General features: G+C 44.4%; 1 protein-coding gene across 4 annotated transcripts; it reads right to left on the reverse strand.

The window, feature by feature from the left end:
* Window positions 1-860: 860 nt before the first annotated feature.
* Window positions 861-20,975, reverse strand: ASB9 (ankyrin repeat and SOCS box containing 9). 4 transcript variants are annotated; one of them, XM_032475099.1, is made up of 7 exons: window positions 20,569-20,975; window positions 12,910-12,989; window positions 11,502-11,609; window positions 7,964-8,027; window positions 6,226-6,360; window positions 4,597-4,788; window positions 861-1,073 (listed from the first exon to the last, which is right to left on the reverse strand). In XM_032475099.1, exons 1-7 carry the CDS (start codon window positions 20,660-20,662, stop codon window positions 949-951), a joined length of 798 nt encoding a protein of 265 aa, XP_032330990.1. In that variant the 5' UTR covers window positions 20,663-20,975; the 3' UTR covers window positions 861-948. The 4 variants fall into 4 exon arrangements, with proteins under 4 accessions (XP_032330990.1, XP_014422748.2, XP_032330991.1 ...); XM_014567262.2 differs by having other exon boundaries at window positions 7,964-8,114; window positions 20,569-20,969; XM_032475100.1 differs by having other exon boundaries at window positions 936-1,073; window positions 4,529-4,788; window positions 20,569-20,972.
* Window positions 20,976-22,390: the final 1,415 nt, after the last annotated feature.

The following is a 22,390-nucleotide window of genomic DNA, read 5'->3' on the forward strand; positions in this document are numbered from 1 at the left end:
TCTAATTTTAATTAATTTACACTTAAAAAATAGCCACCTATGGCTAGTGAAAGGTTTCTCAACCTTGGCACTAATGACATTCTGGACTGGATAACTGCAGTGAGGGCTGTCCTGGGCACTGTAGGATGTTCAGAGAGCCCTGGCCTCTACCCACTAGATGCCAGGAGTACCCCACCCCTAGCTGTGGCCGCCAAAAAGTCTCCAGACATTGCCAAATGCTCCCAAAGGAGCAAAATCGCCCCTGGTTGAGAACCACTGAGCCAGTAGCAATTGTACTGAATAGCCCGGTTCTAGAATATGCCTGATATGTATATAGCACATTTTGGTTGAGGAAAAAGAACTGGCCGCTATACAATACTAGGGCAGTGGTGGGCTCGTCTTAAGGACAAGGAAGATTAAAAAAAGTAAAGTCAGATGTAATCAAAGAAATGTCTTTCTTCTTTATCTTCCTTCCCATGTGGTGGAGATGGAGCCAGGAGAGTGATGCTGGAAAATCCTGCTTCACTTCAAAGTCCCCAGTTTAGCATCAGAAAACCTACACTGGAATCTGCCTTCCCTGTGCTCACTGTGGGTAACTGGACAAATGGACCTCCCTGAGTCTCAGGGTCTCAGCTGGAGAAGCGGGGGGAATGGTACCCACCTGGCAGGGTTGCTGTCAGGGCTCAATCAGACAAAGCAGAAAGCATGCCAAGCTCAGCGCCTGGCATGTAGGAGGTATTCAAGACCACTGCTGTTACTTTAGCCATCCTCTTCCAGGCAGGCGGGAAAAAATTTTTTGTACCTTCCAACCAATAACACAAAAGTACCCAGTCTGTTCCATTAAAAATAAAAATCCTATTGAAAAAAAAAAACTAGCCAAGTTCTATAAACCTGATTTTATTTTAAAACCTCAGGGGCCTCAACCCTTAACGTTTGTCTGTTGTTTGTGACTCCATTCCCTTGACACACTTAAATGTGTAGGAGAAACCGTTTCAGCTCCTCAGGGAGGCTGAGGCCAGTGATCTTATGATGCTGCTGGATTCCAAAGCACTTCCGAATTCTAAGGCGGCACAACTGCATCAAAGAAGGGGGCCCTGGAGAAAGAGTGGAAGACAAGTCACACGTCGGTTTCACGGAGCTAAGACTTTTCTTCTTTTAAAGCGTACAAGCGATAACACTGCTATAAGGAAATACTGTGGTATTGCTTAAGACCATCTTCTGGTTTTTTGCAGGAGGCGTTTTTAGGCCATGTTCTCTTTTCTGGTACTGAATTGAAATGAGTTTGTTAGCTTTTGATTTACAACAGACTGAAAGAAATTCAAAGCTCCATCTTACCAATGGAGGCTTCTGGAAGCGCACCGGGGGATTACAAAGCTATGTAATCCCCAGCGATGAAAATAAAAATCCATGTTTTATGGCTTTCTTGGCTTTTACCTTAAAAAAAGGTCATATTTTGGATGCAAGTACTTTTATAGTTTAGCAATTGGAAGATATACAAATATAACGAGTTTTCCATGAAGCAAAAGTGTTATCTTAAGTTGTATTTGTTTTTATCATCTGCATTCAGAGCTGTCTTAGGACTTCAACTCGTAGGTGAAAAGTGAATGAGCACAAACCTTGCAGAGGGATCTAGCCAAGAATTTACATCTTACGATAGTGGTTCGCCATAGGGATGGGGAAGGGGTATTTTGCTCCTGAGGGTCACCTGGCAATGTCTGGAGACCCTTCTCTTTGTCACAACTTGGGGGTGGGGTGATACTAGCATCCAGTGGGTAGAGGACAGGGATGCCACTAAACATCCTACAGTGCACAGGACCACCCCCAACTGGCCCCAAATGTCAACAGCACTGAGGTTGAGGAACCCTGTCATAGGGTAAAAGGATGGGAAATGATTTCCCATCCCCACCCCCTGCACTAATGTGTAATGGGAATTCTCATTTGGTTATTGAGAACATTTTTTAAAAAGCAAAGCTATAGACCCTCCAGAATCCCATAAAGCTGTAGCCCTCAATCCAGACTGGGGGTGGGGCGGGGGAAGGCTTTAAAATACATGCTGTTGGGCCCCACCCCAGAGATGCTGCTTCAGTTACCATTGAGTGGGGCCCCAGCATCTGGATTTTGTAAAGGCACAAGCCCCAGGTCATCTTATAGTGTGTGGCCATGGTTGAGAATGCCACCAAGAAGGTTCAGTGGCCTCTGATTTCCTGGGTAAACTGGGTGGCATACTTCTCAGGTGATGGAAAAGAGTGAGAGGTGGAAATAGACATATAAACAAGCAAAGAAAGAAATGCCGTATTTTCAATCAGGTCCTCACAACACAGTTACAAGGTCCCAGTTGGAATTTAGGGCACCTTCCAGATGATGCTCCGTGAACTCAAGGAATAGATGGATGAACGCTTTCCCAGTGTACTCAAAGCACTTATTAACAAATGGCAAGAAGCATACTGTGCAGAAACAGAACTGAGTCTCATCTCACTAAGGAATGTTGAAACACATGACTAATTGTAGGTGCCAGACCCACTGTCAGGGACAACTGTAGGAGGTACTGATAAAGACTTACAGACTATACTTCAATAAAAAAAAATAAATAAATTTAAAAATAAAAATAAGGCATTACAAAGAACAAGACATCAGAGTAAGCCTAATGGAGAATTAGGAAAAACAGGACATCAGAGTAATAAGCTCGGTGTAACTACTGATGCAAACTGAGTATCTGTTGTTTATCACAAGTGGGATGGTGTTCAAGTATAGCCTTCATTCATGCCATATAAATAGAGCTGGAAACCTACTACCGCTTTGGAGCCACCTGCTGGCACCTGAAAGTATTCTCAGGGGGCTTTGCTTTACTCAATAATGGAAGCAGCTCATTCTACATTTATCAGTGGGCTTTGGGTGTCAATTCCTTTTTCTCCTCCAGCAACACTCATAATGCTTTAAGATCGAGTGCACTCGGGTGGCTCTTGCCGTGCTGGGCTTAGAGAGTCATGTTTAGTTGTCATTGTGTGTCATGAGTAAACACGGCTTTAGATGCTTTGCAAGGGGTGGGGTGGTCATACTGCTGAACTCCTGTCCGGAGACACCCGGAGACAGAAGTGGCCATGTTAAACCTACAGATCTGCCTTTGAGCATTTGTCCAGCCCCACTTCCTCTGCCCTTCCAGCCTGTGGAGAGGTAACTTCACCGGAACCCCCAAAATGACTCATGGAGGCAAAAGAAGTGGCAATTCTCTCCAACGGCAAGTGGTATTTTACAAAACAGTGGGCTCACTGACCACACTGTCACCAAAATGTGAATTAAAGGCAACGGAGGTATCTGAATGGGCTTCAGGAAATAAAGTAGAAGGGACGAGTTAGTGGAGGCAACTTGAATATTCAATGTGATTATTTGATGGGGCGAAGGGGGATTCTATATATAAAGGCGCACACACACACACACACACACACACACACACACGTGTGTGTGTCTATATATATGATTTATGACTTTCAGGAACCCTGAGGCACTTTTGCCTTTATGGATCTCTTTCTTAATTTAAAAAAAAAAGTATTTTACAGCCAGTAATTTGATAACTGTGTCTGTATAAAGATGAATACAAGCCAAATTATATTCTATTAATTTTGTTCCTCCTGATTTTAAAAGAAATTAAAACATTTCTGGATGGACCTAGAGATTATCATACTAAGTGAAGTTAAGTCAGAGAAAGAGAAATATCACATGGTATCACTTATATGTGGAATGTAAAAAAAAATGACACAAATGAACTTATTTACAAAAGAGAAACAGACTGACAGACACAGAAGACAAACTTACGGTTACCAAAGGGGAAAGCTAGGGGCGGGGGGAGGGAGGCGGGGGAGGGATAAATTAGGAGTTTGGGATTAGCAGATACAAGCTACCATATAAGAATAGATAAACAAGGTCCTGCTGTATGGCACAGGGAACTATATTCAATTGCTTGTAATAACCTATAATGAAAAAGAATCTGAAAAAATGTGTGTATATGTATATATATGTGTGTGTGTGTGTATGTATATATATATACACACACACATAACAGAATCACTTTGCTGTACACCAGAAACTAACACAACATTGTAAATCAACTACACTTCAATTAGAAAAAATAGTAAAGTTCTTCAGATTGCTGTGGATCATGAAGTAATACCATGTCATGCTCAGTTAGCTGCATCCTGACCCCCAGAAATCAAATGCCCGGTGGTTCAGCCCATCTGTAGTGCAGGAAGACATCCTGGGGCATTGCACAATCCCAAGGAGGCTTCTGCTGCATCATTCTAAAGCATGTCTTAGATAACTTTAATACAAACATTTTAAAACAAAATCTTAATTCCTTAAAAGCTGGCATACCCCACATATGAATATTAGATCGTCCAAAACAGCCTGTCTCCAACACACCAAACAGCAGGATGGTTATCTACTATGTAACTCATACGGTACCTTGTTGAATACTCAGTTATCTCAGCTCCCCACATGCGGTGATGGCAGAGCATGATCTTTTTAATAGGACCAGAAGTCAGAACTCAGTAAGTACCTGCCTCCTGCTAGAGCCCACAGGAGTCTCTATGGATTAGGGCTTAGGTTCAGGCAAAGAAGAAGCACCTTCTCTCTGCAAGAAGAGCTTGGTCAGGGGGCTCTCTGGAGGCACCAGCTCCGAGGGACGTTTGCCTTCAGCATTCTTGGCCTGAGTGTCTGCTCCGAAGTCCATGAGCAAGCAGGCCAGCTCCCCATTGGACGCCCTGGCCACCGCGTGAAGAGGGGAGTCCAGTCCCCGGCCTTGGTTCACACTTGCTCCTAAACAGTCACGAGAACAGAGAGTCAGCCGAGGAGCAGAGTCCCAGCATCCCCTTGTCAAAGCACTGCACCTCAGGGCTCCCTGACAAAAGGGCGTCCCGGTGGGCACGGCAGTTCTCCGGAGAAAACGGGAGATGACTTGACTCCATTTACAAACGTGGGGGAAATGCCCCGATGATGGCTGAACGGGCAGCACGTGCTGTACGGCCTGTGAGGGTCAACACCGCGCCCTGGAGCACCAGACACAGTGTGATACCTACAAGGAAAATCCTGGTGGCCTGACAGCTGCACGTTCATTACTCATGGAGCCCAAACACTAGCCAGGCCAGAAGTGAGGCCAGATGGGGAAATCCCATCTACGGCAGGCAGCCACATTCACTTGTGGAGCAGCTGCTGTGGGGCTGAAACCTGAGACTTGGGGCTGTGTGACTGGGACTCTGAAGAGCAACCAATTATGACAGCATTGCCTACATTGGGGTGGCCAATCCCAAGATCCCAGTGTAGGTGGCAAAGTCCTCCTCTTCAGGGAGAAGGTAGATTTCTAGGACCATCCCCACCCAATTCCATCCCTACACTCTCAGCCAGTCCCCTCACCAGCCCAGATGCTGGCTTACACGTGGGGACATGTGGCTTTGCCTGAGTGGCTGTCGCTCTCATAAACTGGGAATCTTTGGCCATCCAGCAAATGTTAACTCAATTGTTCTTGTACTCAGCTTTGTGAGGGATGCAAAATCTGGTCCTCTCCTAACGAGGGGCTTAAAATCCACTTTCGGTGATAGAAGAGAGAAAGAGGGAGAGAAGGAGAGAGACCGAATCTCCTAATTCATGGTAATAGTTACCAACTGAGTAGAAGGCAATAAGAACTCTAAGAACATTTGGTGGCAGGAAAGATTGCTGGATTTTTAAACAGTAAACAGGACTTAAATAATTAAAGAGGTGATGAAATGGTATTCCAAGTGCTGAAGAAGGGACTGGACACACAGCAGGAAGGTGAAAAAGAATGATTCGACTTAGGCCCTTTCAAAGAAAACATAGTATTTACAGTGGGCTAAAAATGGGTCAACTTCTATTTGCAAAACAAAGAGAACCGGTGAGGAAGGCCCCAAACAGGGAGACTCAGCCCTAACCCAGCGGCTGTGCAAGCTATGCAGAGCCTAATGATGTCACTGGCCGGAGAGAGGGAGGCAGAGGAAAGGGAGAAGTCATCACGGAGGACCATCCTGGGAGAAGACACCAGCATCATTATCATCATGCTTATTACAGTGAGAGAATTAAAGGTCAGTTTAAAGTCACTCCCCGTGGGAACATAGTATAAGCCGTGATCCCGTCCGACTCCCCTGCCCACACTCTTCCCTCTGCTATGAGAGAAAGAGCTCTCAAATAGCTTTCATTTCCTTTTCATTTACTGTCCTTGCTATGTTTTGCTTTTTGTTTTACCTGATTCCAGAAGCTTCTTGGCACAGGCTACCTGCAGGTTTTCACAAGCCAGATATAATGGTGTGCCCAGATGGCTGATGTTATGGTCAATGTCGCCCCCATGAGCCGCAAGAGACTCGATGCACTCCACGTGGCCTGCAGCCCAAAGGGGGAGCAAACCGTTACAGCACAAACTCTCTTAGCCAGGGAAACATCACCTTGCCCATTTTTCTGTGTGTTTAAAATTTTCAACAACTTTTCCAGGGATCAAAAGCTGTTTCCTTTACTTAGAATAGGAAATGACCTTCCACACTGGCGCCAGTTAATGGGTTGACCATAGGATGTGACCTACAGCTCTGGGTGGAACTCCACTTGAGTTGACCAGCCACGGTAAGCAACCAGCAACCATCCACCTTTTCCAATTGTTTATGGCTCGGTAATCAGTCCAAGTGCTGAAATCGAAGTGAGAACTGGGGAAAGGTGTGGAAGAACAGACACTAAAGGTGGATCTGAAGAGGGCATAGCGTGAGCCATGGGACAGGGAGAAACAGGCCACAGTGGGCACAGGTGAGGCTGAGAAGAAGGTACCAGGTCCAACATGTGTGGCACCCAGCGTGGCCAGCTAGGTTTAGTGAAAGCAGAATCACTCTTCCTTGCTCTAGAATGTCAGTAGTTGAAACATTTGCTCCTTGGCGTTTCTCTCGTTATACCATTTTAGTTCTATGCGTTCAGTGAATGTGATGAGATAGCATCTCTCCTCGTGATGAAATGCCAATGCTTCAGGAGCTAAGTATAATATGGGTGGATCCAGTCAAATAGGGCTGCTGTCAACAAGATAGGAACAGCCCTCCTGGCAAGGTACGGTCATCACTATGAGAAGGAAGAGGAGGAGGAAAATCAAACAAAACGTGCAATTTTGTCTTTTGTCTCAGAGTTCAGAACAGTAGGAAAACTGTGACTTTATGAAAAGAACTACCCCTGATGAGTAAGTTCTGGGGGTCTAATGTACAACATGATGACTACAGTCACTAATAATGTATTATAGACTTGAAAGAGAGTAGATCTGAAATGTTCTCACCACACAAAAAAGGTAACTGTACAAGGCAATGGATGTGTTAATTAACTTAATTATGGGCATCCTTTCACAATAGATATGTGTATCAAATCATCACATTGTACACCTCGAATAAACACAGTTTTACTTGTCAATTATACCTCAAGAAAGCTGGGGGTGGGGAGAGTTACCCCATACTGTATATAACATCTTATATTTCTGAAAGTTGCAAGTTTGTTTTCACTTAGCAAACCTAGGTGGCCCTGAGACAATATTCATTAAAGCCCTAAAATAGAATGTAATCTGTTTTATAAAATAATTTGATGTTATGGGGTCATGGGTTCAATAATATATTCTACAAATGTTGATGGATAGTCTACCATGTGACAGGCCCTGTTCCAGAAATACAGCCGTGAACAGCATTCCAAATGTTAGAAAAGGATGCTTCTCGCACTGATTGTGCATCAGAATTACCTGGAGGGCTTGTTCAACAAAACACAGGTGGCTGGTCCCCACCCCCAAAGTTACTGATTCAAGGAGTCTGGAATGGGGGCCCAAGAATCTGCATTTGCACACCAGGTTGGGAGGATATTTCTGGTCCCAGGACCCCAGATTGCGAACTACTGCTCCCTTTCGCTCTTCCCTGCAACAGGAAGAGGTCCCTCAAAGGAGTGGATGGAAAACTTAACTTCTCAACAGATTTACCTCTCTTAGCAGCTTCGTGGATGGGGGAGGCCAGATCACTCGCAGGGTGGGGGCTGGCTCCATGCTGCAGAAGCAAATTCACACAGTCCTGGCTGCCGCTGACACAAGCATTAAACAAGGGAGTGTGCCAGTCTGCAGTAACACCATTCACCTAGAAACAAAAGCTCCAGGATGAAGGCAAGGAGTGGGGCGACCCAGATTCAAATCTAAGTTCCATCACTTTCAAGCTATTATTTAACTTCTCAGAGACCTTCAATTCCACAGCTATAAAATGGGGACAAAAATAACAAATTCTACACAGTTGCTATGAAAAGCTGAATGAGGTATGGATTGTAAGGCACCAAGAATGTCTCTGAAATCTTCTGTCTCCTCCATGCCCTCCCCAAGAACATGAACTTTGAAACTACTTACGATCTTCAATAGCTTACAAACTAATCTCCTTATTTTAAACATTCCATCTGAGATCCATCCCACCCCAATCCAATTTCCCCACAACAGTTAGAGTAATCTTTTAATTTTTTTTTCAAATTTAAAAACATCGCTTCCATATAGAGTGAACACAAGCCAAAGATTTTATGTAACTCATTCATTAATGAGAGAACCAGTAAAACTGACTGGCTCAAAGGAGAATTTATAGAGCCAGTCAGTGGAATGCTGGAATAAATTGGCTAATCGATACAAAGCTGGTTAATATCTTACAGGGCCATAAAACTAGCATCTTTGGGGCAATCTTTTCTAACATTGGAAATGAGACTAAAACTTACAAGTTAACATCTCACGTCACAATGTGAATCGAATGGCAAAGGACGAAGCCAAATGCAGGTGAATTTTTCTGTATCAGGTAATTCTTTGGTGACTCTGTTAAACAATGATGCTGTGAAGACAGCGAAGGCATTCTATTCTCATAGGCTATTTCCACGCGACGCCAGGACGAGTGAGGCACAAAAGACAGCCAGGTGCACACTTGGAGGAGACGCTCACTCCCAGGGTCATGAAAGGGCTGCAAGCTCTGAGCGTGAGCAGCTCCTTAAAGCCTGCACCCTTGGCACCTCTCTTGCGTCTGCTTGGTCCTGGCCCTGTTCTCAAGTTTGTGGTAAGTCTTCTTAAGAAAAACATAACCCTGACGATGCACTCGTCTATAGCTCTCTGAGGCTCTCAGGGCAGAGCCCGTTTTCTTGGCTGGACAACAAGCTCATTGTGTTCTGACCTCTCGCCTGCTCTGCTCTGCTGCTCTAAGGAATGATCTGAAGTGATGAACCAGGCGCTCAGTTTCACTTCTAGGCTGTTGCATTTGTTGTTCCCAATGGGTGGAAAACCCAGCATTTCCCCAACCCACCATTCAGCTGGCTACTCTAACAGATCCTTTACGTCTCAAGTGAGACATCATTTCCTGTAAGAAGCCTCTTCTGACTCCCTCTTTCTCCATCAGAAATAAACGAGTTAGGAACACTTCTGTGTGTTCCCAACAGTCCGCTTACTAGTCATACTTATTACATTGGGGTAGTTGGCAAAAATGACCACAGATTCTCTGCCCAAGATGCACAATCCCTTTGTAATGTGGCTTTCCAACTCCTCCCATCACAAGATGGAGACCGTTCAGTCCTTGAATCTGGGCTTGCCCACATGAATTGCTTTGGCCGAGGGGACAGTAACAAATGTGATGCCAGCAGAGAGGTGACCCTCTTTTTCTACTCTTGAAATCCCTGCTACTATGTGGAAAAGCCCAGGCCTCCTACAAAAGGATGAGAGACCACAGAGAGATTTCCTGTCTCCCCAGACTTCTCAGCCATCCCAGTCAAGGTCACCATGAACCAGTCTGCCCCAGCTGACCTATCAGCTAACTCCAAATGCCTCCAGCTGAAGCAGGCCAGACCGAAGAGCTGTCCAGCTAACACAAGGAACTGGGAGAGAAAAAATGGCTATTGTCTTAAATCATTAAGTCAGGGTAGTTTGTTACACAGCAAAAACTAATGGATATGTCTGTGAGTCTCTGGTTTGTAAACCACAGTTACCAAAGGGGAAAGGTGTGGGGAGAAGGATAAATTAGGAGTTTGGGATTAACACATACACATTACTATATATAAAATAGATAAGCAACAAGGACCTATTGTATAGCACAGGGAACTATATTCAATATCTTATAATAATCTATAATGGAAAAGAATCTGAAAATGAATATATATATATATATTTATATGTATAACTAAATCACTTTGCTGTACACCTGAAACTAACACATTCTAAATCAACTATACTTAAATAAAAAAATTTTTTTAAACTAATGGATAAAAACAGTGTATTGTAATTGCCTGCTGTGAAAAAAACACACAAAAAATGTAATTGCCTGCTGTGGTTGAGATGCTAAGCATACAACAAACTTATTTCCTCTCTCCTGAGCACAGAGCCATACTATACTTCCCAGCCTCCCTGGCGATTAGACATGGCCTAAATTCTGGTCAGTGGGATGTGAGCAGAAGTAACATATGTCACTGCCAAGATTGGCCCTTCAAAGTCGTCCATTCACAATCCTCCAAGTGTTGTCCCCTTCCAACCATCTGGAATGGAGCGCACATGGAAGCCACTTGTTGAAGACAGAAGAGCAACAGGATGAGAGGAGCCTGTGTCCTGGAATCACCTTGGAAAATAGCCACCCAGCCGGGAACACCCACACTGGAGTTTGAGTTGAACAAGAAATAAACTTTTATTATACTAGGCTACGGAGATTTCAGGGTTTATCTCTTAAAGCAGACAGTGTTACGTTCAGCAATTTACCTGTTTATCTGGTTGTCCCCTCATTTAGTGTATAAGTTCCTAAAAATCTTTGTCTAGAGTTAGGCACATAATAAATACTCAGTAACTCCCGGGTGAGAGAACATGAGAAGGCCATGTCGAATCTTTGAGCAGATTTTCCCATCGCTTTTGAGCATGAGAGGACTTAGTTATCTAAGACCTACTGGTCCCCACTTTGAAATTCAATGACTTTGTATCTTCCTTCTCTAGGATCTCATTATGCCGCTCTGATTCCCATTCTCCAAATAATAATATGCCTTCTCTCTCTCAATCCTCACAATACCACAATATGCTACATCATATTTTTGGTTATTTTCCCTGTTTCTTTTTTTTCGTATGTAGACCCTAAAGCTCACAGGCTAAGTAATTTGTCCAAAGTTTCCAACGTTAGTAAATGGTAGAGATGGTCTGGGACCATTATTCAGGTCTTATGGAGCCAAAATGTTACGTATTTTCTACAATATTTCATTACCTTCCACCCATAGGAATGAAGGCAGAAATCTAACAACTATTTATCAGTAGCGGTTGTTAAAGAAAATGATACAGACTTTAATCATTACTTTCTAGCTAAAAATGCAGTATTTCATCTACCACTACAGCAAATAAGCTTGATGAACATAATAATTTTGAAAAAACCCTGTTCATATTTCAAGTCATGCTAATCAAAAATACTGGAAATTATTCAGAAGGGCTATAAATAGTCATTTTTCATTCATGGTTTCTAAGATGTGATTTGAGTTTCCCTTACCTGAGCTCCATGCTTTAATAAAATGTTTGCACAAGAAGGATGACCTCCAAGACAGGCTTCATGGAGTGGGGACACGTAATCTGCCGTGATGAGGTTCACAGGCCACCCCTGGAGGAGAGGAAATGGGCAGAGTAAGGGGTGCAGGGCAAAAGTTCTGTAGGACTGGTTTCCAGCCATGAAACCAGCACAAGATAATTTAAAGTTAACCTGGCTCATCAGTAAAAAGTCCATGAACGATAAATGCTGGAGACGGTGTGGAGAAAAGGGAACCCTCCTACGCTGCTGGTGGGAATATAGTTTGGTGCCGCCACTATGGAGAACAGTATGGAGATTCCTCAAAAAACTAAAAATTGGCCTACCATATGATCCAGCAATCCCACTCCTGGGCATGTATCAGGAGGGAACCCTAATTCAAAAAGATACATGCACCCCAATGTTCATAGCAACACTACATACAATAGCCAAGACATGGAAACAACTTAAATGTCCACTGAGAGATGACTGGATAGAGAAGTTGTGGTGTATTTATACAATGGAGTACTACTCAGCCATAAAAAAGAATAAAATAATGCCATTTGCAGCAACATGGATGGATCTGGAGATTATCATTCTAAGTGAAGTAAGCCAGAAAGAGAAAGAAAAATACCGTATGATATCATTCATATGTGGAATCTTAAAAAAAAGACAAACTTATTTACAAAACAGAAACAGACTCCAAACATAGAAAACAACTTATGGTTACCAGGAGGGGAGGAGGGTGGGAAGGGATAAATTGGGAGTTTGAGATTTGCAGATTCTAATATATATATATAATAGATAAACAAGCTCATACTGTATAGCACAGGGAACTATATTCAATATCTTGTAGTAACTTATGGTGAAAAAGAATATGAAAACGCATATATGTATGTTCACGTATGACTGAAGCATTATGCTGTACACCGAAAATTGACACAACATTGTAAACTGACTATACTTCAATAAAAAAATATATAGCCTTGGTCTCTATCTACTAGACGATGCCAGGAACACCCTGCTCTCAGTTGTGACAACCTAATATTATCTCCATTGTCAAATGCCTCCTCTGGGGCAAAACTGCCCCAGTGGAGAACCACTGTTTTACTTGATGATTTTCAAGAACATAGTAGCCTACTGAAGAAAGTGAAGGCAACACTAATTTGCCCGCTATTCATTGAATAGATATTATAGTACCAATTATGTGCACAGAATTGTACCAAACTGGAGTATCATGCCAGCCTCCAAATAAAAGAATGGTTAGATAGGACAGGATTCATCTCATTTGGCTGAAGAAAAAATTTACCTCTTAATATCAGATTACGCTATCTTTTTCTTAGTGCAGTGAGCAATAGAATGGGCTTAGTTATTTTTTTTTCCAAAAATCACCTACCTGGCTGATGAGGTTCCTCAAAGACAGCAAACGTCCATGGACTGCAGCTTCATGCATAGGAGACCAATCAGATACAACATCTGTAAGGAAAGGGAGAGCCAGGTTACATCCTGCTAACATACTTTACACCCAGAGGCTCATCCTCGGGCGTCAACGAGAGCCTAACTGGTCTTATTGGGGAGAGACATTGGAGTCAATCAACCAAAACTCCAATCAAGGCTCCGGCATCTCTCCCCTCTGTGGATGTTCCTCGTACACAGTTTATTTGAAATGCCTAGCTAGCTAAAGGAATAACTACAGCCAGTGTCCAAACCGAGGACCAAAGAGGTGGATTGGGATGACAGATTACTGCACTTCCATTTACACACCCTGGTTTCAAAGGCAAAATGGTCCATTTAGTTAAATGAGGGCTTCACTAATTACCAGCATTAGTGTGTTCAGTTGTGGTTGCCAGTCCAATTTCCTGCGTGAAATACAAACTCTGGCATCTCAGCAAACAGTGCCATATACTAACAGCAGTCATCGTGTAATTACATACACCATTAGGTTTGGAATCAAATCTAAACAGAACCCTATCTGTTAATGGATTACCTCCTGTCCCAACACCAAGCACAAATCAGAGTTCAGTCTGACCTTGTAACAGGGACACGATTTACCCCCAAAGGCAGTGTGCCAATGCCATGAAGAGAAAGCTCTGAATTCAGACCCGCTTGACTTCTGAGCTGTGGGTCCCTGGGCAGATGCTGGCTTTAGTTTCCTTCTCTGTCAAGTCAGGACAGCAGTACACCTACCCCAGGCTCAACACCTATTAGCTACTATTATTATTCTGCCCTAACGCTTAACAGTCTTGATCATAACCCACAATCACCGCTATTTAAAATAGCAAACGGAGTAGGGGATGGTATAGTTCAGAGGCAGAGCACATGCTTAGCATGCACAAGATCCTGGGTTCAATCTCCTGTACCTCCACTAAAAAAATTTTTTTAATTAAAAAAATAAAACAGCAAATGTATTCTCCAACCATATGGAAAGAATACTTTCTTAGGAAGGAAGCCTGGAAAACTTAGCCCAATGCATTAAATGTGTTCCTTTCTTTCTAATTGACACCATGTCACCTAAAGGTAGTGCAGACCTGAATTTTTCTCATCGGGAGCTGCGTCTGATTCCCAGTACACAGGAAGTGAGAAGGTAAGGAGGCTTCTTGAAGCTGGCTGCAGCTCCAGCTCTGCCTGCCTGAGTCAACACGCTTCAGGCAAACAAGGCAGGATGCTCCGGTAACAGTCAGCCCTCGTGAAGGAACTGGAATTGCCTAAAAGCCAAGAAGAGCTGGAGAACCAGGAGAGTGACTGAAGTCTGGCAAACGGAAGGTCATCAAGGAGGAGGCTAGAACACTTTGTACTCAACACGTTTCAGCTGACGTCAGCTTGCCACCTGGAGCTATCAACCCCCTGGAAAATCTGTCCCAGGGAGCAAATGACCATCCTTCCAGATGAATTCATGAGGCATTTAACAGGGAAAACGGAGCTGAATGAGCCTGCCTACACACTGCTCAGCCAAGGCATTCCTTCTGGGATCACTGAGATGCACGAGGTACCTTCAGTGAAATGGTTTTTCCGATCCTCCAAACCTATGCTTGATAGAAAATCAGTGTCCTCACAGCCTTCTCTGAGGGTCCTAATTCTCTTAGGAAAAATATTGCCGCTTCTCGTGCTTGGACCCTACCATCCAGACAGCAGCTATGGAAAGATTTACCTCCAAAGGAGAATGAAAATGCAACTCATTCTACCCCATTGGCGCTAAGGCAAAAGACCATCCACACAACATCTTGAGTGAGAAGAGCACGCCCCCAATTGAGAAAGGTCTTAAAAATCAGTTGCATCACCATGTGTGTGATGATGAAGTCATTTTTTCCTTCCAACTGCTCACCTGCTAAGAAGTATAGCTGCCACACTGCTCAACCTTTCTTAAAGCTACCCCAGATAATTACAGCTGAAAGCCAGGCAGGTCATTTGGGTCCTAAATTATAACTGTTCAGACTGCATAAAAACGATGCAATTATATTATCAAGTGTAGACAAAAATGGGCTTTACTTTCTATGCATTCATCATGAAAACATTACTCCTTTTATTTAGGGTAAATGAAGAGTTATGTACTTCTCCAAGAGGAAAATAAAAAGACTACCTGGGGTTTTGCTAACCCCTGTGTTAGAACACCATGTTTACAAAGCAGAGAGTCTGTGTCTTTGAGCAGCTCAAGGTGTTGTCCTAGTACACATGGTGGGGAGTGAACACTCTATCAGCTTTAATGATTTATAATTCACATACTGTACAATTCGTCTATTTAAAGTGTACAATTCAATGGTTTTCAGTATATTTCCGAGTTGAACATCCATTGTCACAATCAATTTCAGAACATTTTTATAATCCCAAAAAGAAATCTTCTGCCCACTAGCAGTCACTCCCCCATTTCCACTTCCCTCAGCCCCGGGCAACCACTGATCTACTTTTTGTCTCTATGGATTTGCCTATCCTGGACTTTTCATATAAGTGGAATCATACACTATGTGGTCCTTTGTGACTGACTTCTTTCACTGAGTATGTTTCAAGGGTCCTCCACATCACAGTGTGTATCAGTACTTCATCCCTTTTATGGCCAAACAGTATTTGTATACATAGACCAATACGTTGATAGAGATTTGAGTTGTTTCCACTTCTTGGCTGTTACGAATGCTGCTGCTAGGAACATTCATGTACCAATTTTGGAGTGGATGTATGTTTTCAATTCTCTTGGGTACACAGCTAGGGGTGGAACTGCTGTATGATGTGATCACCCAGTGCTAAGCTTTTTGAGAAACTGCCAGACTATTTTCCAAAGCAGCTGTATCACGTTAGATTCTCATCAGCAGTGTATGAGACTTCCCTTCCTAAGTTAAAAGTCGAGGGTTTGGTGAATCTATCATAGCAGGCCTATATTCCAGCCCAGAAGAAAACCTTAGGTCCTTGTAAAGTCAAAATTCATCTCAGATGTATACAAAGCCTTTAGCCTCAGATCTCTAAACACTTGAGTGATTAGCTAAAGACTTTAAACTTCGAAAGGTTGACATGAACTTTATATATAGCTCATTTAGCAAATGCCATAATTTGTAACACAGATTATTAGTCCACACACTCTCTTCAGCTCTTAAAAACACTGGCGAGATATCCAGCAGATGTTTCTCTAGGGTTTCCAGAGCCCACATCAGAAGCAGGCAATAGGCTACAAGCTCAACACATGAGCAATTAAATCTAAAAGCAGCTTTGCCTGCTTTCCTGCTGACAACTGGAGAGCGCCGACTAAGTAGGAAAGAGGACCTATTCCTGCCAGAACAGGGACGCTGCTCACAGTAGGAAGCTAGGGATGCAGGGCACACTGACGGTCACAATCCCCTTTTCCGCTGACCCTAATGAAGTCTTTGAAACTCAAGGGCCATTACATCTATACAGCACATCATCCTAGCGCTTGGTATATACTAAGGATTCTTCCCCAAGAGTTGTACAGCCAGGATCTACTGGTTTTACTGCCAAGAAACAGATGCCAAATGGGGTTACTGGCAATGCCACAGATCCAGGAGTGTAGCTCATGGTTAAAATGGGGCAGGGAGCTCTCCTAATGAAACGACTCCACAAGTCCTCTAATTAGTGCCATTAAGCTTACCTCTCTTTTCAATTGAGTCTCCATCAAACCCTGTAGCACATTAGGAAGGCTGCCATTTCATTTTTTATTGCAATTTCTGGAATGATTTTTTAAATTTCTATTATTTCAGAAGAGATTTAAAATGCACTAATGCACTACATTCTGCAAAGAGCTATTAATGAAGCTCTGAGAGCCGCCAGTGAACGCTGGGAGTAGCATCAATGTATTCCTCCTGGGAAACACTTGGCAAGTTCAAGGCGCAAAAAGAGAGGCTGGGCGGTTCCGAGAGGGTGGGAGCATTTGGCTTCAGTCTTTGGGACACGATAGGGTTGGTTCAGTGGTGTGCACCGGCACTGGAGGATCCGGGTGCTGGGTTTACAATTGTAGCGGACCTGGGCTGGATTCCAGGACAAATCAAAGTAGGAAGAAGAGAAACAGAGGCTCATGGTTGCAAACAGGCAAACAGAAAGGCCCATGGAGGCAGCTCTTGGGCAAGTGGGTTCTGTCCTCTGCAATTATTTCTCTAATTCCATCACCCAGCCTCTCCTTTCTCTGACTCTGTCCCTCTCGAGCTGCCTTCTCCATAGGGACCTCACCCTGTCACCCATTCTGTCTGAGCAGGCAGGTCTCCCCCAGAAAACATGCCCCTGCCATGGTGCCCCAACATCTAAAATCCACTGTAAGAAAATGAAATGATCTCCTTTCCATGCCTGTCTTCGGTTTGATTGTGAATACTCTGTCCAGGGTGGGCTCAATTTTGTGAGGAAGAAAATCTCTCGATAAGTGTAAGTCCGCAGGCAAAACCCGGAAGGATAGACACTAAAAATAGGAACAGTGATCACCTGTTCTGTGGGATTATGCGTGTCTGTTAGTTTATCCTTCAGTGTATTTCCCAACGTTTCTATGAGTAGGTATGAGATAGTTTCCGAGGGCTGCTATAACAAACTACCACTAGCTGGGTGACTTACAACAGAAATTCATCACCTCAGAGTTCTGAAGGCTGGAAGTCAGAAATGAAGGTGTCGCCAGGGCCATGCTCTCTCCAGAGAGTCTAAGGAAGAATCCTTCCTTGACTCTTCTAGCTTTTGCTGGTAGGTGTCCATCTTTACTGTTTCTTGGCTTATCAGAGGCATCATTCCAATTTCTGCCTCTGTCGCCCCCTGGCATTCTCCCTGCCTGCCTCCTCTCCTCTTCATGCAAGGACCAGTCATTGGATGAAGGGCCCACCTGACTCCAGTATGACCTCCTCTTAGCTAATTACATCTGCAGTGACTCTTTCAAAACAAGGTCACGTTCTGGGGTACTAGGGGTTGGGACTGCAATGTATCTTTTGGGAGGCGGGGCACAGTTCAACCCATAACAAGGTATTTTCAGGGGGAAAAAAAAGATAATTTTTTCCTGCTCCTGGGCAGAGGAGTGAAGAATTAAATCTCTATGAAGAGCTGGCTGCCAGTTTTGTAGCCTTTTCTCCCTTCCTCCGGAGGAGGCAAAGCAAAGCCTGCAAGTGGAGGGGGAAGCAGCCAAATTCCCCAAAACAACCCACACCTGGGCCCTGTAGTCCCTCTGCCCTGGGCCTGTGCCAGGGGATCGGCTTCACCTGAGCTGAGTTTCTCGTCATGGCCATTTGGAAATAACAGTCTGAGTGTTTCACATTCCACTCTTCACCAAGGTCAAGGCTTCCCAAGTATAAACAAATGCAATCCAGCTCTAAGTGAGGTTCAGCCCAGGGGGCAGGACTGACACAAAGTAGGGAGAGAAAGACTCCACTGGTGGAGGGAGGGGGAGAAAGCCTGGGAGGGCTCCGTGGGAGTGGTGGCGTGGCTGGGCGGAAGGAGGCAGGAGCTGACCGGTCAGATGTGGAGAAGTAGGTAGGAGAGCAGAGGGGTCCTGGCATCTACCCTTGTGACTTCTACTTCCTGGAAAACTTCCCTTCCTCTAGTCCCTGTGAAATGACAGCATCCGAGTCTCTTCCTACTTCTCTGGCCAACTTCCTGGTCCTATGGCTTCAACTGGAGATCTGACCCAGGACTGCATCCTTGGCTGTCACCAATCAGCCATCAGACAACGTCTCCTCCCCCAGGATTTCAGCCCAGCCCCTCCGCAGAACAATCTGAGGTCTGGTTCTCAAGCTGAATTCATTCCCCGGCCTCTGTCCATCACCATCATTCTGGGCCCTGGTCACTGGCACTGACACTTCCATATTCAAAAGAGAACTCCCTCTCCTCCCTTCCTCACCCTGCTCCCAAGCCAGCTCCCTTGCCCACCTTCTCTCTTATCTAGCCTTCTTACCTGACATTAACTCAGGCTTTGGCTGCCTTCTCTCCTTTAGCCCCAGTAGTTAAGCAACAGAGTCTGATTTCTCTTTCATTGGACATTATCACCCCTATTTTCCCTTTCTCTCTGACTTATGAAGCTTGCTCCAGTCAGCTTCATGCAGTGGTTCTCAAAGAGTGGTCCGCAATCATCAGCATTAGCACCACCGGGGTGCTTGTTATAAATAGAGATTCCAGGTCTCACCCTAGACCTACTACTGCATCAGAAGGGGGAGCCCAGCCATCTGCATTTTCACAATCCATCTTGGTGGTGCTGATGTGAGTTTGAGAACCAAAGGATTAGCACACGAACTTCTCATAAATCCACCACAATCTATCCCGACTGTGGCTACCAAATTAATCTACTTACAGTCTTAATAATGGCCAGGTCTCCACTCCAGAACCATCAATGTCTCCCAATTCCCTGCCTCATGAAGGCTAAACTCCTCCACTTAGTTCTGAAGTTTCATTATCGGGTTCCACCTCTCCAAACTTGTTCTCACTAGACAGACATGCTAAGACACTCTGCATTCTAGTTGTGACAGCATACTCTATATATGCCTCCCCACCCCCACCAACCCATCCAGCCCCAACCAGGGTTGGATTAGGACCTTTAGAAACCCTCAGCAGTGAAAAGTGGCCAGCGATCCTCTCTCATGTGGAAATAAAAATAAATGATACTGCTCAGCTGTAAAATAATCATGCTGAAAGTAAACCAGATGATGGATTCTTCCCCATATTGATTGGTTGGCTGCTTTAAAAAAACACATTTATCCAATTCATTTTTAAAAGTTACTTTTGGTCTGCCTGTGCCGATCCAAATCTCACTCACTCAGGGCTCTGCTCATTTTACAAGCAAAAGTGGATGAACGAACGGATGAATGAATGAGCAGACCATTCTGCTCCATTAGCCAGAGGGAAGGTATTTTGCATTTAACGTCTTTTGTTTTTCCCCCCTTCGGCACCTAAACAGTAGGAGAATAATAAATCCTAGCTGACTGCAGGGTCCCTGCTTTTGTCCCTTTGACAGACAAGTGTTGTGGGCAGCCTACCAGGCATAAACTCTCCTCTGACGCCTAGACCTATTTTTCAGAATCCTTCAGTCAGGAATGTTCAAAGGAAATGACTGTCCCAGAGGTGTGAGACTCTATATACATCAGCAAAGACACCACGGAACAGGTGAGAATTACAGCTGTTAAGACATTGCCCCAAAGTTAAAAAAAAAAACGGGGGGCTCCTTTTAAGGTGGATCAATCAGTGCTCAATGTTTGAACATCACTTATAAACCCAGCCCCAAATGCCAAATACCTAAGACCTTTTAATAAATGTTTTAGCAAAGTGTTCCTATTTATAAGTAACTTTAAAACCTCCAATGTAATGTAAGCGATACGTTTGACCCACAAACAATAATTCTTTGGAGTTGAAATTTTTACTGGAGAATAAACTGCGATAATTGACTTTGTATGGTCTACAGGACCTGCGGATAGAGGTGTACACATTTTTGAACAACCGTGTTAAGGATATATACCAGCAAGCCACAGACATCTGTCCAGTAACTGCCCGGTGACCACATCTCAGATGGAGCCACTGAAATCACCCAACCCTCTTCTCTCTTCTCAGCTAAGCACGTTAACCAACCTCCCCAGCACTCAGACTCCAAAACCCCTAGACTCACCCCCCATTAATGGGTTTGAAAGGAGCCTGACGTCAGGAGGGCCTCCTGGCCTCGGCAGCTTGCTGTCGTCCCTGCCCCGCGGTTCGCCATCCATGGTGCTCTCCTGGGTCGGACAAGCGCCGCGCTTCACTTCAGCTGCTCAGGAAAGTCCAAATTCCATGCTCCCCCTGCTCCTGGGAAATTCCAGTGCTGGGACCGGCTGAGCTGCACCGTCCTGGTCAGATGGCAGAGAACAGACCAGAACAGGCAGGGTAATCTGAATACTACCTGTGGTCAGACACGCGCGCCCACACACACGCGCGCGCACGCACGCACACACACACACACACACTCCACCTAGCTGGCTGGAGGCTGCCCAAAGCCCACAACAGCCCCCCAGCCCCAAGTCTGCAAAGTTGCTGATGTCACGTCCTTTCCAAAACTGAGACCAATCAGTGACGAAGCCTTGGGGTTTATCAGGAAGGAAACTCACAGTTTGTAACTTTTGGAGCTCCAAGGGAACAGGGTGGGGGTGAAGGAAATAGCTCTCGCTGGCTACAATGTTGTTCCCCCCGCTGGGATCCGTTTGTTGTTTGGGGGTTTCTTGTTGTTGAGACAAGCTCCAGGACCCAGGAGCTGAGAAAGCTGGTTTTGCTGCAGCCCTGCTGAATTGCTTGCACAGCAACTCACACAGCACGCCCTGGCCATCTGCACATGTGGTTTCAATTTTTCTGGGAGTTTCTTATGGGAAAATGTGTCTATATGTAACAAAAATGCACCTTTGGAAAGAACTTCTATTTTCTTTCCTCCAACTGCAAGGATTGCACTAAACGTCCTGCTTGCCCTCCTCCACACATTGTATTTTAACTTCTAAATAAATAATTCAGGGTTGCTATTGGAAAAAGGGATTACTGGGCTGCAGAGGGGCATGGAGGACACCCGCTCTCGTTCTTTTAATTATTAGCTATTAAAAGTTTTACTTTGCAAAAGTTTCGCCTGTTCGCCTTTATAAAACATTTGGGGTTTTGTCCGTGTCTTTTCAGATAAACACAGTTTCCCCGCACCCCTGGGTGCTGGTTCAGGCTGATGGCCACTCTTACTCTTCCGGCTCCTCTCTTCCAGATGGAAAGGGATTTTTCTTCCCCGTTCAGGAAGGCTCAGAGTTAGCCTCAAGCATAGTCTGGCTGAGAAATGATTGCAGATATTTTTTTTAATGCCAAAAATGCAGCTTTACTGTTTCAGATTTAGGGAGCCTCAGTTGACCCACGTGGTAGCCACTGTTAAGTTTGAGGACTGTCCTTCATATTTTAAAATGCATTTCCGTGCATACATATGGGTACACATTTATTTTGTACCTTTTCCACGTAATTGCATTGTATTATCATATCGTTCTATGCTTTTTATACTGATTTTGTCTTGGAGCTTTTCCCATTTCATCCTTTATTCACACCTGCATAGCATTCCACATGGTGCCAAAAGGATTTCATTATTCCTCTGACGGTGGATGCAGAAGGTTACCATTTTCCTTTACTACTGTTGCGGAAAAATGTCTTACAGCTCGGTGTTACAGCTCAGTTGTGACAGCAACCTTGATCAGGGCGACAAACCAAGCAGCACTCAGAGAGTTGGGAGAACTCAGGTTTATTACACCAGCTGGTCCAGAAGAGTTAACACTCCAAGCACTGGACCCCGTCTGCAGCTTTACACAGGCCTTTATAGCCTGCTAGTTTTACACTTTGCAACATCATATGCAAATAAAGTATAACAGAAGTTGACCAACTAGGAACAAGCTTTGTAGAAATAGACCAATCAGGAGTGAGAGAAATAACCAATCAGGAGTGAG

The sequence above is a fragment of the Camelus ferus genome, chromosome X, assembly GCF_009834535.1.
Source record: "Camelus ferus isolate YT-003-E chromosome X, BCGSAC_Cfer_1.0, whole genome shotgun sequence".
NCBI classification, from domain to species: Eukaryota; Metazoa; Chordata; class Mammalia; order Artiodactyla; family Camelidae; genus Camelus; species Camelus ferus.

Bases quoted from the DNA above. Each gene is read 5' to 3' on its own strand.
- ASB9 (XM_014567262.2), bottom strand. From the start codon at position 20,662: ATGGATGGCGAACCGCGGGGCAGGGACGACAGCAAGCTGCCGAGGCCA. The intron at 12,990-20,568 runs GTGAGTCTAGGG...CTTTCCTTACAG, and splicing joins TTCAAACCCATTAATGGGGG to ATGTTGTATCTGATTGGTCT. The intron at 11,610-12,909 runs GTAGGTGATTTT...CCTCTCCTCCAG, and splicing joins TGAGGAACCTCATCAGCCAG to GGGTGGCCTGTGAACCTCAT.